Source organism: Camelus ferus, chromosome 12 (genome assembly GCF_009834535.1).
Source record: "Camelus ferus isolate YT-003-E chromosome 12, BCGSAC_Cfer_1.0, whole genome shotgun sequence".
NCBI lineage: Eukaryota > Metazoa > Chordata > Mammalia > Artiodactyla > Camelidae > Camelus > Camelus ferus.
In genome coordinates, this window is record NC_045707.1 from 2,279,927 (window position 1) to 2,299,176 (window position 19,250).

At 51.3% G+C, this 19,250-nt stretch overlaps 1 protein-coding gene across 3 annotated transcripts; it reads right to left on the bottom strand.

Moving 5' to 3' along the window:
• LOC106730957 (apolipoprotein L3-like) lies at positions 1–15,357 on the bottom strand. Of its 3 annotated transcripts, none has more exons than XM_032492134.1 (5): positions 15,238–15,357; positions 6,682–6,790; positions 4,859–4,979; positions 2,271–2,381; positions 1–1,790 (listed from the first exon to the last, which is right to left on the bottom strand). In XM_032492134.1, exons 2-5 carry the CDS (start codon positions 6,710–6,712, stop codon positions 929–931), a joined length of 1,125 nt encoding a protein of 374 aa, XP_032348025.1. In that variant the 5' UTR covers positions 6,713–6,790; positions 15,238–15,357; the 3' UTR covers positions 1–928. The 3 variants fall into 3 exon arrangements, with proteins under 3 accessions (XP_032348025.1, XP_032348024.1, XP_032348026.1); XM_032492133.1 differs by having other exon boundaries at positions 2,271–2,393; XM_032492135.1 differs by lacking the exon at positions 2,271–2,381.
• Positions 15,358–19,250: the final 3,893 nt, after the last annotated feature.

A 19,250-nucleotide genomic window follows, 5' to 3' on the forward strand; every position in this document is an offset into this window, starting at 1 on the left:
TTGAGTGAATCAGTGCATATGTATTGAACCAAGGGTTATAGAACACAAGGTGGGGAGAGCCAGGGGGATCTGAAATATCTGGTCCCACACCACCCTCAACTGATGAAGAAGCTGAAGCTCAGTGAGGCTGAATCTCTTGGTCCCAAGCTAGTTCATCTCCTGGACACATCACAATATTCCTTGTCCTGTTGCTGGCATCTGGATTCATTTTTCTTTCTTTTATTTTGTTTTTCATATCAACCTCTATTCCAACACAGCATTTGATGTTTCACAGGAACTTCATTGGTCTCTCAGTGCACCCTGGTCCCACAGGGCACCTGGCAACTTGACAAATATCCCACCCCCTGGGGTGTCATCACCACCATCATCATCATCATACTGAAGACATCACTGCCCAATTCAGATAAACCTGCTGGAAGTCAAAGCTGAACTGATGCTGGAAAAGGAGGGCTGGGGACCCCCACCAGGAAGACTCTCTTCTGGTAGGGACATCAGACCCCGGGGAGGGGCGATAGAGGAGCCACTGCCCCCTCTCCCACCATCCAACAGTCCCAACTCTTTGATTTCTCCATTTGCTATTCTTTTCTGTTTGCAGCCTTCTTGTTCCTTGATCCTCCATCCTCTCTCTTTATTCAGGCCCCCAGGGTCTTCTTTGTCCACGATACATGGTTTCTCTCTGCCCCTTACTCTCTCGTTCCCCCTCCGCCCTTATTCCAGGCTTTAGGCCCCTTTCTTTTCTTTGACCACATGCATGAACCGCTGCCCGGCTGTACTCAGACCAAGAAATGCCACATTCCTTCACACCTAAGTCCATAAGTTTTATTTGTCCCCTTTCCCCCTCTTGAAAGCTACCTCTGCATCTTAGCCACTCACATGCCTCTGCTCCCTGCACTGCTCTGGGTCCGGGGGACTGAGGGAGACTTGGACCCTACAGCAGATTCTCGTAGGTCCGGGTGAGCTCCTCCAACCTGCTCTCCAGCTCCCGGGCCCGCTGCCTTAGCCACTCAGCCGACTCCGCCTTTGCCCCCTCATGCAGGTGCAGTGAGTCTTTCATGAGGAAGCCCACGTTCCAGAGAAGGGAGAAACCTGCAGTGGCCATACCAAAGGCCCGGGCTCCTGTGCTCATCGCCAGAGCTGTGCCTTTAAGAACTTCCTGCACCTGCTTGCCGCTTTGGACTGAGATTTGCCCAGTGGTCAGGAAGCGCTGCACATCTCCTGCTAAGCCAGGGTTGGCTCTGAGCACCTCGATGGCACGGATATTCTTTTCAATCTGTTGCACGGCTTCTACGAGTTTCTGTGCTGCAGAAACAATTTTGTGCCCACTCTGCAGTAGAACCTCCTTGACCATTTTCCATCTGTTGATGGCAGTTAACATTAGGTCATTGGCTTCAGTTTCTGCTGATGACATGACAACACGTTCCACGACACTTGTGGCCACACTGGTCACGGCAGATGCAGCCCCCAGCCCTAACCCAGTTGCCGAGAGTGCCAGACTGACCCCCGCTGTCACAGGTGCCAGAGCCAGGCCAAGGATGGTCAGGATGCCAGACGCAACACCAGCAGAGGCGGCTGCCACCTGGGAGATAGTGCAGTCCCTGTGAACCTTGTCCACCTTGTCTGCAAGTGCACGGAGCTTTCCTATGCTTTCCTCAAGTTCCCGTTTCATATGAGGAAACTTCTTTAAAAACCTCTTCCTATTCAGCTGCTCCTTTAGCAGGCTGTATTTGACCTTGAGGGCCAAGAGTGTCTTCAGGTCATCCAGGCATTCGCGTAGTGCAGCTGACTCTCCCCTGTAACAGTGAAGGTCAAGGGATTAAGAAAGGAACTTTGGAGTTCTCCGTAAAATACCCTCAACAAGATTCATCCTGCATAAATCACAGACATTTTACTATAAACCAAAGAGAAAAGACTTCTACAAATATAAGTTTTTTTGGATCAACACTATGCACATGTTTCGTACATTGTAGAGGCTCCATTGTATTTGTTCAAACACAGCAGAAAAAAGCATAAGTCATTTTAGGATACTTTTAAGTGGTAGATATTTGGTAAGACACATTCTGACTCAGAGGCAGGTCAACACCGTCACCTCCAAGGTGCTTGTAGAGCGGCAGCTCCGCAGATAAACACAGAGAAGTGGGACTGGAGCAGAGAAACCTTCATTCAGAGAAGCTTAGGGTGCAGTGAGGAATCAACCTGCTTTTGCCCTTGGCTAAGGGAAGTGATCCCTAAGCCCCCAGAATGTTCTGGCTGATAGGAGTGCCCTGGTTTGCCTGGGCCCCTGGCCGCTGACAGTCTGCCAGGGTGATGCGTGATGGGCCTCTGGGTCATGTGATGTCAGTCCTGACCTCTGGGGGAAGTAGACACGAGGGTGTTGGTCTGACCTGTGGGAGAGGCTGGAGACACAGGTCAGCCGGGCGGGCAGCATGTGATTGAGCCCCAGGAGGACCCTGTGCACTGAGGCTCGGGGTGCCTGAGACTCTCTTCTTCACCAAACGTTAGTCAGGCTCTTCTGAGTCCTCTTCTCAACCAGGCCTCCACCTTCCCCTTCCCTGTCCTGTCCCCGATGGCCCCTATCCCCTAGTCTCAGCAAGAACCCTGCTAAATCCACGTAGTGAGACTCCCCGACTCTGAGGTCTGATCACTTTGATACCTGATCCAATTCCTCATCTCCCACCCTTGATGCAGCCGCCCTTGACCTGCCTTTAGCAAGAATCCTGTTAGGAAAGTTTAACAGGAATCCCCTCCCCTTGGTGTCTCCTCTCAGTAATTTTCCCTCCACTCCTGCCTCACTCTGCTCCTTGGCTGTAAATCCCCAGTTGTCTGTGCTGTATTTGGGCTTGAGCCCAGTCTCTCTCTTCTACAGCAATGGGCTTCACACCTGTCACCACAGTCGTGAATGCTGCCTGCCTCATCATATTAAAGTCTATCAGGACCATTTTTTAAGCACAGTATGCATCCCTGGTTGAAAGAGCCCCACGTGCACTGACACACTGAACTCAGGACAGTAATGCGTCCTGAGGACAAGAGAAGCTTCATGTTTGAAACGCTCCCAGACTCTGCTCTGTGGCTGCTGGGAACCCGCATCATTCCCTGTAGTAAACAGGACCTGGGAGTCTGCCTGCTATCAGGGAGTTCTGTGCAGCCTTTTCAGGAATTCTCCAACGTTAGGGCGGTTTGTGGCATCCTCCAAATTTGTCACTGCTGTCAAGAGGTAGGACAATCTGGGGACTGTGCACTCAGGCTTTGCAGTTTGTCTGCACCACGTACATAGAATTTGTTTGAAGACCAAAACTCACAGCTAGAGGGGTCCATAGTGATCACTTCCCTGACCTATGCCCTCTGCCCAGCCTGATGCCCTGTATCCATCCAGGTGAAGGTCACTGGGTCCATCCACTTCCCTAACTGACTGGGAATCAGGAGAGAGGCTATTAACCCTGGGTCCCCCTGGACTCTCCAGCCCACCTCACCGACTCCCAACCCACCACCCTGTACCCCCGAGCTCTCAGGTGTCACCAGCCTAACTCACACCTCAGCTGGGACAGCTTCATTTGCGTGTACCCCAAGGCGATGTGCAACTCGATGGACTCTCTAAAAGATTCAAAAGACTTTATGAAACATCCATATAAATTGCTAATCCTGAATGGCCTGCATTTGGATGAGCTGGTAGAGGAAATATAATCCTGTTTGGTGGGGACTTGACAGTCTCCTCAGAATCACACAAATTGCACAAAACTGGCAGCCCCTCATTCTGACAGTGGAGTCATGACTAAGCCACACTGCATTCAGACTTGTCAGGCTACTCTATGTGGAATAGAAGAGGGTCCCACATGGCATTGAAGACTCCTGGGCCCCCAGGCAGGGTGTGGAGGACACAGTCACCCTGGGCCCTCTATGCCCAGCACCAGGGAGGGAAGAAATGTCCCCTCTCCCACTCACAGCACCTCTGCTGGGTTCACAGCCCCTTCAGCTTTGTGTTCTAGGGGTCACTCCCCTCACTCTGGTCCTGGCCCTTTGCCAACACATTCTACTAGTTCCCCCACCTGAACCTCTCTCTCTCCATCCTGAGCCTTGGGTCTGACCCTGGTCCAGGCCTCCCTGGACCTTTGCCCGACATGCCTGCATTTGGTTCCACACCTGTGACCCTGTGGTTCACTCTAAGGCCGTCGCCACAGTCCATCAGATTGAACTGCTTCTCCCTTTGTACAGATGATAAATCTGAGATCCAGGACATAAGCTCAGAGTCCTAGAGTTGGGCCAGGATAGAGCCAGGACCCAACCCAGCTCCGTTCAATTCCACCCCAGCCTCTATGCCCTAGAGGCCCCGGGTCCTGCGGTGTCTGCACAAATCCTAAGATGGGGATACCAGGGCTCCAGTCAGAAAGAACCCCCAGGACACAAACTGACGGTGTCAGCAATTTTCTGACTCATCCCAAAGGAAGTCCTGCTCAATTCTCATGTCCAGGAACAAGAACCTTGGCCCTGATCTCTTCCCAAAAAGCTTCTTCAAAGTTAACATGAACGGAGCACCTACTACAAGTCAGCCATTATGCTAAGCACTTGGCGTGTATTATCTCAGTTTCCTCACAATAAAATTGAACAATAAGAAACCAAGGCAGAGAGAAGTTAAGTAACTTGTCCGTGGTCAATAACCTGCCCCTTCCTTGCAGTTTCATCTCTTCTCAACCTGAGGTCGTTCACCGCCAGCAAATGACATGGAGGCAAAATTGCTCATGGATTATTGAGAAGGAAATCCTCGATCCCAACCCTAGGATACTGCCTGGAGGAGGTGTGCCTGCCAGGAGGAACCTAGCCATGGTGGGGCTTTAGATGACATTCCTGGGGCACCCACACAAGTCACCTTGATAAATTTTCCTCATCCTCAATTCTATCTAGGACTGCAGTCAGCAGGCGCAGGAGTTCCTCTCTGTTCAATATGTCCCAGAGGCACTCAATGACAGCCTCAAAAAACCACTCCTTATCTAGATGGAAAGAAAAAAGAATCAAATTAGACAAAATTGCAGTGCAACATGATTTGTCTTCAGCACAAAGTGGTTACAGTTCATCTTCCTGAGCACTGTTCCCCTGGGTACTGTTGATGGAGTCACCCAGTGCTTTGGGCAGGACTGGGCCCTCCACAAATTCATATGTGCAAACCCTGACCCTGCACGTGACTGAATTTAAAATTAGGACATTTCAGGAAATAATTATGGTTAAATGAGGTCATAAGTGTGGGGCCCAAAGCCAGTAAGGCGGTGTCCTTATTAGAAGAGGAAGTGGTGCCAGTCCAGCTCTCTCTCCACGCTGAGAAAGGACTGTGTGAGAACAGGACCAGAAGGCAGCAGGCACTGACACCCAGGACAAGAGGTCTCACCAGGAACCAAGCCTACCTGCTCTTGGTACTGAGCACAGAGAGGTGTATACAGAAGCAGAAATATAAGGATCTGCACCCGAAACTTACATAAACCAATGTTACTTTAATTTTTAAAATGTCTCAGAATCCAGAGCGTTGAGTCAAAGTACCAGGTGAGAGACTCCTCCTGCGAGTCCCAGAAGCCAGGCCGGGCGGGGAGGGGCTTCCTCAGGGGCCCCTGGCTTCAACTCTGCGCCCCCTCCCCCTTATGTTTCCACTGGGCCACTTTGCTCTCCTGGCAGCCTCTGGGACAGAGTGATTTAGTTGCTTAGCAATGCAGTGATGGGGGCAAGGTGGTCCTTAGAAAACAGGAGTCAAGGAAACACAGTGATGATCTCGGTGCTTGGAGAGTTCCTCAGTGTTTTCTCTCTCCTGCGTCACTAAGGGTGAAAGGAAAGCAGGGCTTCCGTGGGGGGAACTCACAGCACTGAATCTGAGTGTTGATTGATTGGGGTGAGGCGGGTGGGGGAAATGCCTGAGCGCCTGGGTGTCTGCAGGGGTATCTGAGGGCAAAGGAATCAGTACCTGCCTGAGGCAGTCCCACCTGTTGAACAGGTGCCCTAAGGAAACCATGGGGGTGGGGGGTGAGAACTCTGGGGTGCAGCGAGATTCCACTACATAGGGACAGCAAAAACACTCAGAAGGACCTGCTCCGGGGCAGGCACTGGCCCAGCCACAGACCTACGTTATATTTGATCCTCAGAACAACATGTGGGAATACCATTCTCATTTTACAGGGGAGGTCAGGGAAGGTGCTCCAGGTCACACAGGTGGCAGGCGGCAAAGGCCAGACTGGGGTTCCATTCAGGGGTCCGCTCACCCTGGCAGAGTGGTTGGGCTGGCAGCAGAGCTGGAGGAAAGGGTTTTGATTGGTAACTGCCCAGGGTTTGGGAACAGGAGGACCCAGGACAAAGGGGGAAGGTGGAGAAGCCTCCAGGGTTGCTGGTCTACCTCCTCTCTCTGCACCTGCCTGGCTTCAGGATGCCCCACGCTACTCTCACCTCCTTCCCAGGGCTTCCCCTGTCCCACCCATAGTATCTGCTGTGTGGCGGGGGAGGGAGGGAGAGAGCACCTTAGCTGAGGCCCCCTGAGGAGAAGGCCCAGAAAGAGGCTGTGAGGAAAGATCCCTTTGGTGTGAGGGATGGGGCTTCAAGGATGCTTGTGAACCCCTTCTTGGGTCTTGATTCCTCTGTAGGTTAACTCAGCCTGGAGACACCACCCTCATTCTCGGGCACAAGGAGGAAGCAGCCAGAGAAGGGGCAGCTGAATACCTAGGCAGTAAAGGAGGCCTATTGACGTCATGCTGCCAGCAGCGGGGTGTCAGCGTCGTCACTTCAGCTCACCAGTCTGCGTCAGGCTCGAAGGAGGAGTGGCTTCATCCTTGGGGAAGAGAAGTCAGATTGTGGACCGGAACATGAGTGAGCCCTGGTAACATGGGGCAGCCAAGGGCCAGGTCTGGCCATTTCCCCAGGGATGGCCACCAGCGCCAGTGGACTCAACCCAACGTCTTTCTCTGTCTACTGGGCTCTGCTGGTGGCTATTCAGGGAAAGTTCCTCACATCATGCAGCTCCCTCCCAGCCAAGTCAGAGCCCTGTTGTCCTGTTGGGGCCCAAGGAGAGGTTATTCAGACAATAGATGGGCACCTGGGAAGTTGTAGAAGCAATAAAACCAAACACAGAAGAAAAGATAGGAAGGGAATACTCTGCAAATTACGTGAGGGTGGGAGCAGCTGTGTTAACTACTTGGTAATAGTTAATATTGCTCCAGGGTCTATGATGCGCAGAACTGCGGAAACTCACCTTAACTTAGCTTAGCCCAAGTTTTCCCACTGGTGCTGCAGCCCAAACTTGAACCCAAGTCTTTCTGATCCAGATCCCCCAGTTATGATGACTGTGCTCTACTCCCTTTAATGACCAATAACATTTATTCATGGATATATGCTTATTTGTAAATGACTCTTCTCATTCCAAAATTGTCTTTTTTATGTAAACTTACTTTACTGAGATATAAATTACCTACAGCAAAGGGCACAAGTCTTCAGGGTACAACTGGATTAGTTTTTACCGATGTTAATTCTGTAACCAGCAGCCACATCAAGAAATCAAACATCCCAGCAGCTCCTCCAAATTCTCCTGTTCCTTCTTCCCAGTCAATATTGTGCCACCCAAAGGTAACCGCAATGCTCCCCTCTACCACACTGCATTAACTTGCCTGTTTTTAACTTTTATAGAAATGGGGTCACACAGTGTACACTCTTCTCCGAGGTATTCTATTTGATGAATGTACCACATTTTATTGATCTATGCTCCAAATACATATTTGAGGTGCTTCAATTTGGGGGCTATTATAAATAAACCTGCCATGGAAATGCTGGTGCCGATCTTTTGTGTGGACTTGTGCACTGTTTCTGCTGGATATTTCCCTGGAAGTGGGCCTGCTAGCTCCCAAGGTACCTACAACACTGGAGCTCGCACTGGTAGACAGTTTTCCAAAGCGGTTGTACTTACTGCTTTCTGCATCTCTGAGCTACTCCCACAGTTATGCTGGGTGTTAGTTTTCATGTGTCTGTATCCCAGTTCCCCTGGAGCTCCTTGAGCAGAGGTTCGTATATGATCAATACATAGATTCGAGTTATAATTAAATATTTATAGTACATATGAGAAAAAAATGAAATGCATTCATACAGCATGGTGGGGGAGGGGGGTTAGGAAACTCGTTTTTACAACTTGCTTCTGTTAAATTGATGTGTAGTCGATTTACAATATTCATTTCAGGAGTACAGCAAAGCGGTTCTGTTATACATACACATACATATATGTCCATATTTTCAGATTCTTTTCCATTATGAGACAGGAGAGAATAGGGCAGGGCACAGCCACTCAAGGAATGACAGCAACAAAAATGGTGGAAGATTCACCTTCTAGTTGGCCTTGAGGATTAGGAGGTTTCACTTCTACTTGACTTTGATCTTCATTATGTGCTCATTGTAACAGCATGATCAAACAACATGCCCGCAGGCGCCATGACAGCCCCAAGGCTGACTGCAAAAGGCCAAGCAATGGGCAGTGGCCCAACCCCTGGGAGTCCCAGCCTCTTCCCCAGGGCAGTTGGATTGATCCCACCTGTAGGCTTGTGAAGCTACTGAGACCACGAAAAGTGACACCACCCAGCCTAGTGGCCCTTTGCGCTCTCTCTCCCCTTTGGAGACGGGCCGCACTCTGTCTAGGGAGTGTGTGCCTACTTTTACTTTAACCTGAGCACCCGATTCCCACACCTCTTTCCTTGCCTTTCTCTTGCCTTACACTCCATGCAGTGCATAGCTCTCTAAACAACTCTACCTTTACTCAGCGGTGGCTCGCACTTGAATTCTTTCCTGCACGAAGCCAAGGACCCACACGTGGCGGGACACGTCCCAGGGGCTCAACGGTGACCTGGGACTCGGCCCTCCTCACGTCCCACATCTGATTTTCTGCATCAGTTATACCTTAGGAGTTTGGGATTAATAGAAACACATTACTAAGTATGTAATAGATAAACAACAAGGACCTTCTCTACAGCAGAGGGAACTGTATTCAATTTTTTGTAAGAAGCTATTAGTGAAAAGAATCCAAAATTATGTCTTGCACACTGTGCTCAAGTTTCTGCCTGGATAAATTTCCTGGTGCTACAGTTTTCCAACGCCCATGCTCTCCTTGCTTTGCAAGGTCCTTCATATCGCAAGGGCCTGGGGTCCCACTGGGCCCAGGTGCAATTCCTGAGGTCCCGCCCTGAGCTGCTGAGCTCCGCTGAGGGTGCCCGGTGCTATCTGCTGTCCTCTCCTAACTGTTGGAGCTTCGGTTTCTTATTCTATAGGTAAATAATAGTGCAAAGGACACTCTTCTTGTATAAAACTTTGCCTGCATTTGAGATTATTTCTTTAAGCTATTTCTAGAAATAGAATGACTGGGTCAGAGGGTTGGACATCTAACGATTTTTCATTTTAAGACACTTATGCAAAAAAAAATTGTGCCAATTTTTATTCACATTCAAAATATATGATATTGTCCATCCTGTGTCTTGCCAGTTCATTATTTTTTTGTAAGGCAGATCTTTACATACGACAGAAGTCTTTGTTTCTGTTTGTGACTACCTTGCCTTGGGAGGTGAGGAAAGCAAGCAAATGTTGGTGACATTTCGGCAATTTTTAAGATGGCAAAAGGGCAGTTCTCAACTACCCCTCCTGAGCCCTGACTGAAATGAGAGTAAAGGTCCTCACAGGTATAATAAGAGCCCAGGATAAGGCTGGCTGTGTTTGTGGTCTTTGCTCTGCTCCGCTCCCTCCCCCTGGAAGGCCTCCCCCTCCTCACCACCTGACAGGTTACCTGTCCTGGAGGCCCCGCCCCAGGCCCCGCCCCCGGCTGCTGCTCCAGGGACTCTCCCTTCTCCCCTTGCAGGTTGGGCTTTCCTAGTTGTGGTTCTGTTTGTGTTGAGTTTCTCCACTGCACCTCCTGCTCCAGGGCCTCAGGCGCACCTGCTGGGGTGCAGCGTGGCTAAAATATGGGTGGTGGGACCCAGTAATTAGACAGGAAGCAACCAGCTCCTCCATGACACAGCACATGCCCTGTCTCACGTGTGGTCAAGTAATTCCCTTTGTTTTCCTCGTGTGTCTTGATGAAAAGCTGTTTCTGGCAGAGAACAGATGAGTCTGGCACAGATGTCACCCAAGCTGCCTCACAGAATAGACTTCTGGGAGCTCTATCCTACTTCTGAGTGTTTGCATTTGCAGGCACCTCCCACTTTCCAAAGGATCACTGAACTTTGTAAGACCTTAATGCTCTGGGTTCTAAGATAACTAGGTTTACAAATGGTTTCCAATTTCAGTCTGTCCAATGTCAGGTAGCAGGAAGCACCTGTATTTCCTCATGTCTCCTTACTCCTGCCACGATATTTTTATAGGAGGAGAAAGAAGAAGTGAGAATTCTGGAAAAAAACATGGGTTCCAGCTAAAGTCTGAATAATGCCCAGGTCTTGAGCAGGGCATTCCCAAAGCTCTGCTCCCCCAGGGTGGCCGGGGCCTGGTCTGGGTGTCCAACCAGGCTCCCTCCAGCCCCTTGCCACTGGGTCCCCTACTTATGCCAGGGACTTTGTGGAGAGGAGGTTGGGGTCATTTCCTGTCTGCACTGGAGGCTCCACTGAAGGCACAAAAAAGGGTGTGTTGCTTTGTGACTGTGGTAGTTTCCTGTTACATAAACCCTGCTTGAAGGAGAGGAAGAAGAGGAAGCTAGACAAAGGGAGGAGGGGAGGAAGAGGGAGCAACATGCTTCTAAGCAATCAACAGTCCGTCCTAAAGGGATCGAAATGTAAACGAGAAAGAAAAAAACTACCAACATACTGGAAGAAATATCAAAAATAACATTCCTTTAAAACAATTAAGAAATAACGAAATAATAATAATAATGACATTCCTTTGAGGAAATCTTTCTACTCAAGAGACAAATACCAGAACCCATAGAAGAAAGTCCAAGCTATTTGACATTAAAAATGAACAATTGCAAAAGATGCCATGAACCGGGTCCCAATATGATGCGGGACCAGGAGGTACTGTTCACAATACTTGCAGTAGATGGAGGGAAAGCTCCACACCGCACGGAGAGCCAATAAATCCACATGGAAGACTGAAACCAGTTTTTAAAATATGGGGACCTTTGAGAAAGTGGAGGAAATTGTTGGGCTTCACCATTTTGTTTTTGCCCTGCAGAAAATAGACTTTGTCCGTTGAGGATATGTTTGCAGTCGGTCTTATGTACAAGTGTGCCGGCTACCAGAAATCCCCTTGCAGCGGCATGACTTTCTGTTGACTGTGGGTTGCAGAACTTAATTAAATATCCTTATGAGCCGTGGCCTGGTTATCATAAGTGGCCCCTGATAAGCATGCAGATTGGAGCCCAAGGGTGCATGGACTGGATAAACACAGTCTCACAGTCGCACAACTGGATGGGGGCATAGACTCGAATCGATGTGAGGATTAAGCAGGTCTTCACTCAGAGACATGAGGTGAGATCACCCCCTTTGGAGACCCCAAAGATCTAGTGACTATACAATCAGACTCAGCTTGACCCCCAGGATGACAAGAGATGTCACCCAGGACGGCTACAACTCCAGTGTCAGGGTCGAGGCCAAAATCTGGTCCACAGCAATTTCAGCCACTGTGAAGGCAATGCCAACTCCGGTGGGATAGTCACCTGAAAATTGCTCAGGAAAGTGTGTGGCAGATGCCACCAGCATCACCTGGTGGGGACTGGAAGGGTCAGGAGGAAGAGGCACAGGGCCACCGACCCCACTGACCCCTGCCCCTCCCCGTCTCTCCATCCCGTGGGGAGGTGTGTGTGGCTCCAACATCCTGGACATTAAGAGTTGTGTGTTCCAGAACAGGGACCCACCTCCACCTGCCTGTTGTCCCTTTGTAGAAGGACAGTGGGAGTTGGTAGGAAGCTTCCAACTGAGCAGGCTGACAATGGGGACTTTAGAGATCATCCCATTGGCTAGCAGAGACAGGGACTTCAGGCATCAGAGCACAGGGAATTGCCCTCCACACTGACCTCACTGGTGACCTCACGGGAACGGGTTTCGGCCCCTCATTGCCAGGCTGCCAGCATCACTCACTGGACAGTCCTATTGGTCTCTCCTCAGGTGGAAAATCAGGCCCTGAGTGAGTTATCTGTTGCAATCTCAGGAAGGTTCAGAGGTAAGGCTAAAAATGACAAATAAAATCAGCCCATCATGTTAATATTTTTATGTTGAAGTCAAGACAAATATGTGTTCAATTTCCATGTACTGCTAATGTTGAAGAGAACTGGACACATCCTAAGTGATAACAACAGATTTCGGATTCTAACTTACAACAGGGAATGGAGTAATTGATTTGGATGAGTGACTTTAAACTGAAAGGCACTCAGCTAGTTACTAGGATGTTGTAAATGAGCTTTTCCCAGAGAGAAGAACCAAGGTCATCAGACCCCAAACCAGGAAGGCGAGGGGTGGGGGTGGGTGGAGACGGGGTGGTGACAGCCGCACCCCGGGGCATCTCCAGGACGTATGCGGGGCAGGGGGGGGGTGGGCACCAACCTCCATCCTCCTAGCAGTTAGGAGACCGAAGAGATCCTTGTCTGATTTCCCAGTTGTGCCTAAATATGGCCTTAAAAATAACAGCATCCAGTCTCTGGGGCAAACAGTATGACAGTGCCTCAAACAATTCAATACAGAGCTTCTATATGATCCAGCAATTCCACTTCCGGGTTTAAACTCCAGAGATATGAAAGCAGAGCCTTTTTTTCTTTTTGAGAGGCATTTTCCTGTTTTGGTTAGGAGGTAATTAGGTTTATTTATTCACTTAATGGGGGCAGAGAGGACTGAACCCAGGACCTCACCCATGCCACGCACGCGCTCTCTCACTGAGCTGTACCCTCCCCTCTGAAACCAGAGTCTTCAACAGACACTTGTAACTCATGTTCCTGGCAGCATTGTTCACAAAGGTCAAAAGTTAGAAGCAACCCAAATTTCTGTCAATGGATGAACAAGAAAAACTATGTGGTCTATACATACAGTGAAATGTAATTCACATGAAAAATAAAGGGAATCCGCACATGTGTTACAACGTGGAGGATACTGAAGAACATTATGCTCCGTGAAAGGACACAGTCACTAAGGGACAAAGACCATAGGATTCTCCATGTATGAGGCACCCAGGTTAAACCAATTCCTAGAGACTAAAGGTAGGAAAAAACAAAAAGTAAAATGGGAGTTCCCAGGGTCTGTGGGAGGGGGGAGGGTCAGTGTTTTGGGGACAAAGTCTCAGTTTTACAAGATGAAAGGGCCGTGGAGCTGTGGATGGTGGTGGCGGTGGCACAACATTCTGGATGTATTTACCCCGCAGCTGCACACTTTGAAACTGCTAAGGTGGTAAATGAGAGGTCACGCATATCTTACTACATTAACCAATGAATTTGGAAAAAGAAGCCGGTCATAGCTCACAGGGAAAAAGAATGTGACAATGAATATATGTACGTTCATGTATAACTGAAAAATTGTGCTCTACACTGGAAACTGACACAACTTTGTAAACTCACTATAACTCAACAACAACAACAAAAAAGAAGCCGCCCATACAAGGACAAACACTGATTCCTCTCAAACGCGGTCCGTACAGTACCAGATTCCTGAGGTTGGGGAGGACAGTGGTGCTTCCCAGGGATGGAGGGCAGAGGGATGTGGAGTTATTGTTTCATGGGGACAGAGGTTCAGGTTTGCAAGCTGTAAACATTCAGTGACTGCATGGTGCTGCTGAATGCGAATGCCCTAAATGTCACTGAACCGGACACTTAAAAGAGGTGAAATGTTAAATTTTGTTATGTATATTTTATCACAAGTACATTTGTAAAACATAAATCCTTAAAACCCAGCCTTTGGGGAAAAACACAACTGCACCTCAACCCTTTACCATCGGAAACCATCTTCACACCCAGGACCGCATTTGCTGCAGCGGCCCTGTGATGGGAACAGTTACTGTCCTCTGCTTCATGAGGGGAAACTCAGATTCAGACCTGCCCCAACCCTGGGATGCTGGGCTGGGCTCTGATTCTTGTTCTGCTCTGTTGTGTGGACTTTGCCATTTCTCCAGAGGGAGAGAAATCCTGAAACCCAAGAGTATTCCCTAAATCCTCCCTGTTAGCTAGTTATTAAGGAAAAAGTCACACTGACCAGACCATGAATGTCCATGTTAAAAATAAAGATTAAACGCTCCCCTCCCTGGGACACCTGTGCTGGTCCTCCCTGGGAGATGGGCCTCCCTTCCCAGGTGCCAAGGCCACGCTGACTCACTGTGGACGGGCTGCTCTGATCTGCTTTGTGAAACCTTGAAAGAATGCTTCTCTGAGTTGGTTGATATTCTTTGTTTGGACAAGACATAAAACTGCACTGAAAATCATGCTTCTCCAGAGCGCTTCCTTAAAGTTCCCTGAGAGGCTGGCTTCTGTGGTATAGTTCTCATTTTGGCTTAAAGAAAACTCTTTTCTCTTCCTATTTTATGTCATTTAATGATTATTTTCATTGACACAAGTCTACAGCCGGGAATTCTGTGCTAACACTGCAGAGCACAGGGAATTGCCCACAGGAATCATGCTGTGGGATTGTGCAGGGGGCCTGGCTCCTTTCCTCCCTCCGGGCCTCCTTCCTCACAGCCCACCTCCTACAGCTCCCACCTCACACAGTCCTGAGGGAGCGCCCGGAGCACCTGGGAATGAAACTCCCTGCTGCCTGCCTGCTTGGTCCCCTGTCCTCCCATCTCAGGCCTCAGTTTCCCTCCAGGGCACTGAGCAGGCACTCAGAGACAGGGTGGGGGGAAAGACCTTGATTCCTTGTATCTCAGAAATAATCCTTGGCCCCCTGAGCCTCTATGCACAACCCCGGGGATGGCCTCGCTGTGGCCTGGCCACAAAGACAAGGGACTCTGACTCCCCCTCCTCCACCTTCTCTGCTTTGCCCAAATTTCTCAAAGTACTGAGCCCCCAACATCCACCTTCCTTCTATTGTCACCACTCACGTATCAGCCACCTGAGCAGTTTTTGCCCTCCCTCTGCTCTGTTTGGGGCCGAGGGGGCAGGAGGAAGAGGTCAGACCCACCTGCCTCCACATTCAGGCTCTGCCCTGCTTACCCTGTGGTCCCAGGCCCCTCACCTCATCTCCCTGAGCTTCCATTTCCTTCTTCTCCAAAACAGTCACAATTAAGTAGTGAGCAGCACCCTCTTCTCAGAGACACATGGTGAGGATGGGGAGATGGGGGTCTGCTTACCCAGGAGTCTCCCTCTGGCTGAGTGTGAACCAGACCCAGATGTTCTCAGCTGCGCGGATCCAGTCACCAGCTGTGCGTCTGCAGAATAACCAGCCTCCTCTGGGCCCAGATATACCCCCAAAATCAAAAGGGAAAGTGAAAGCACTGGTACCTGATTTGCTTACAGGATACACTTGGCCGACCAGGCCCCACCCTCTGCTACTGCCTCCCTCCCTGCTGACTTCTTAGAAAAACACACCAGACCTGACATTCCAGATCCTTCTCGCTTCAGTCCATCCTGCCTCAGTCTCTGTAAAGGACCACCTGCCACCAACAGACGGGGAAGCCCAGGGCAAATCACTCCTTGACCCCACGGGCTTCCTCCCAGTCCCCTCTGCCCGCTCCAGCCCCCACACTCCCCAGCCCACCTGCTTTATGCACCTTCGTGCCACGAGGACTCGTCACAGTCCCCAAACATACCAGAAGCTCCCTGTGCACCTGTCATACTTCTGCTGCTGAATACCACACTCATGTGGGTTCTAAGCATTTGCTCACTCAGGTCTTTCTGCCAGAACACCTGCTCCTATACCTGGAAAAGTCAGGCTCCTGCTCCAAAGCACAAATCTGGCATCACTTCCTCTGAGAAGTCCTCCAGGACCTTCCCTTGCAGAGTCCCCGGCTCTGCTCTCATCGTTCCTGGGAGCAGGGCCTAACCCTAACCCTAAGCCAGTGTTTGCATGCCCCCCACTTCTTGATCAGGTCCCTCTAGACCTGGCCCTGCTGGCAGGGACAGCACCGGTGCCTTGGGCCCCACTGACCCACCCGAGGCGCCCCATCCTTGGTGGTCATTGCCATTTGGATGGCTGCAGAGGGTTGGGGGAAGGGCTGAGGGCACACTGGTCTTTTACCCTGAGCTCATTTTTACTAGGTAACAAACCTTTTTCTCTCCAAATGGAGGATGCTTACGAGAGGCCAGTGTCCTGGCAACTCAGAAAAGTCTAAAACAGAAATACAGCCGTTTCCTGTTTGGTTCCCAGCAAAGAGCCATTGGGGATGGAGGGCTAAGGGTGTGCCAGGTGCTGTCCTCGCACGTACATACAGTTTTCTGTATAACTGTAAGAACATTCAGCCCCTCCTCCCTGATAACCAAAGTGCAAAGTTAAGGCCCCACAGCTTGTAAGTGGTACAGCTGGCTGTGGTCTCACTTTTCTGCTTTGGTCCCTGGAGCAGGGCCTGAGGGGGCCTGGACCCCACAGAGAGCCTGGCCTTCCCTCAGGGCCGCTTCATCCCAGGAAACATCCATGGGGCCTCGTGCCACCTGCCCCAGCACTTGAGGGAGGGGCAGAAGAGTGATGGGTTGCGCCCACGAGGACCCCACACTACAGTTTGGTCTTAAATCAGCCCAGAACCCAGGCCAGGTATCTGATCAGATTTTCCACATAAGGAAGCTGGGGGCTGGGGAGGGGAGAGGCAGGGGCTGTCTGCCAGCAAGTCAGGGGCTTCTGTTTGGTGGGAGAACGGCAGCAGCTGATGTTCGGCAAAGGTCCGTTTGTCCAAACTGCACAGACTCACAGTCCATCCCCCAGTGCTCAGAGCCCAGGCTGGATCGGGCGTCCCTGAGCACAGACACGGAGGGGCTCAGGGGACACGTGTGCCGGGACCTGGCCTGCTGTCCTGCAGCAGGGGGCCCCTGACTCCCATGGGAGCTGCTCGGGGCTCGAGGACCGCCTCCTGTCCTGGAGCACAGGGCACTAGAGACCCCACCCAAGGACGGCCCTTCCCAGGCTGGTGGCCTTGGCCATTTTCCTGTCCCTAGGGCCACCTCCTCGTGTTCTCAGCGGGTGACAGCACTAAACTCGCAGAGGTGCTGTGAGGACCCACTGCGGGAACCCAGGTGACAGTGCATAACACCGTGAGGGCCCAGCCCAGCCCCACAGGACTGAATGCTCCCATTGCTCAGAGGAACACTGAGTGGAATCAGCAGGGAAATGCTAGTATCCGTGGGAGCCATGGTGAGTGGTGGTGGTGGCCCCACCTGTACGTCAGAGGTTCCTAGATACACGTGCAGATAGAGACATAGGGCTGTCAAGATTGAGAAAGCAGCCCAGTGGAGCAGGAGGAGTTCAGGCACCGTGCTGAGGCCCTCTGCTCCAGCACAGAGCTTCAGGATGCAGTGGGTGGAGATTATCTGTATTTTCCTCCGACTGCGGAAGTGGGTGTTGGATCCACCGTTGTATAAGGGATGTGTGGAACCAAGACCAGCAAGGAGAGTCTTCTTGTGTGTCTAGGCAGTGCATGTGTGTACACAGGCAGCCCCAAATCTGGTGCCTCTTCATCTGAAACTTTCCCCCAGGGTTTGAGTCCTTATTACTCATTTTAGCCCTCATCACTTTGCCTGACAAATTGGTCCAAGAGTACAGCCACCCGACCAGGCCATTCTGTCTCCCGGGAGTTGCCGAGGATGGACCTAAGCCGAGTGCTGGCAGGGCCTCAGGGGGCAGAACAGAAACTTCTGGAGAAGGACCGGCCTGAGTCCTGTGCTCCCAGAACAGGGAAGGTCTCCTGCTTCTTCCCGGTCTCCGACCTGCCCCAGGCCCCTTCCAATGGACCCTCTTCTGCGCTTCCTTTGCCAGACTCCGTTTCTGTTGGTTGTAACCCGAGGACTCTCAGCTGACACAGCTGTGACCCGGGAACTGCATCAGATGCACAGGGAGTGCAGTGGGACTGAGCTGTCTGGGTTCAGGGGGAAGGGGACGGATCCTGAATGGCTCAAAGCTGCAGTGCCCTAAAGACGGCCCAAGTGATGTCCGTGAGAGACTGACTTCTCCAAGGGCTGGTGAAGAATCGATGAAGCAATGAAACTCACGATTCCAGTGGTCAGGGAAGCGGGTGGCCGTGACTGCTGACCTCTTCAGGAAGGAATGGAAGGTTTGATGGAAGTCCCAGGGGAACACTGGCTCATGGGGAGGCAGAGGGACTGAGAAAAGTCTTCTGCGAGGTGGTTTTTACAAAAGGACACAGAAGGCAGTGGAGCACGAGGTGGGTGACTGAGGAGATGTCCCGGATCTTTCTCATGTGTCTCTGGCCCCCTGCCCGGGGCTCAAGGCGTGGGAACCTGTGTGGCCTCACACGCTCCACCCGTGGGAACACAGAGAGTCCGTGCCCAAGAGCAGGCCCGGGGGCTGAGGGAGAGCAGCGCTCAGATGCTTCCCTCCTTCCTCCCTGGACAGGGTGACTCTGAGGCCACTCCACGCAGGCTCCTCAGAAGGTCCTGACAGACTCCATCCCCCACATGGGTGACAAAGTCTAGAACACGGCCTTGTGTTGACTTTCCCTCCTCCCCTGTTTCACTTCCCCAGCCCCTCCACGTCCTGCTCCCAGGGATCCCTGAGCCTGGCCTCCAGCTCTGCCCTCAGGGGACCCCAGGCTACAGAGGTGACTGTGGGCTGCTCAGAGGCTTTGGGCTTCTGTGCTGAGAGTAACGGGAAGCCGCTTAAGAGTTGGAAGCAGCTGCTTGCTATGATCTCTCTTCTTAAGTGTCATCGGAGCCCACTGTGGAGAGTAGATGGAGGGCAGGGCCAGGGCCACCTGGGTAAACACAGCGAGACCCTTTGTAGAAGCTCTTGCAGGAGTCTGGGTGAAACGGGAAGGTAGCCTGGGGGAGGCTGTGTGCTGAATGTCTCTCTCTGCCCCTCTGTTCAGGCTGACATTGTCTCCTACCTGCAAAGAAGCCCTTCGGATCCAAATCAGCCTGCGTGCCACGTGTCAGTCCTGGGCCCCAGGTGCTGGAGGGGGAATGTACCTGAGCTCAGCCCAAGCCAGACAAGTATGGGCTTCCCCCAGGGGTCCTTGTGGGGCCTGTGCTACCAGGGTCTGAGGGAAATGACAGGATGGGAGGGCAAGAGTCCAGAGGGCCAGCATAAGGAGTGATGGAGGGCTTGCTCCCTCAGGTCCTGGAAGACAGGCTCCTGAGGAAGGACAGTCAGACACCCAGAGACCAGCTGAGCCTGAGAATCAACCAAGAAAGGCTGAGT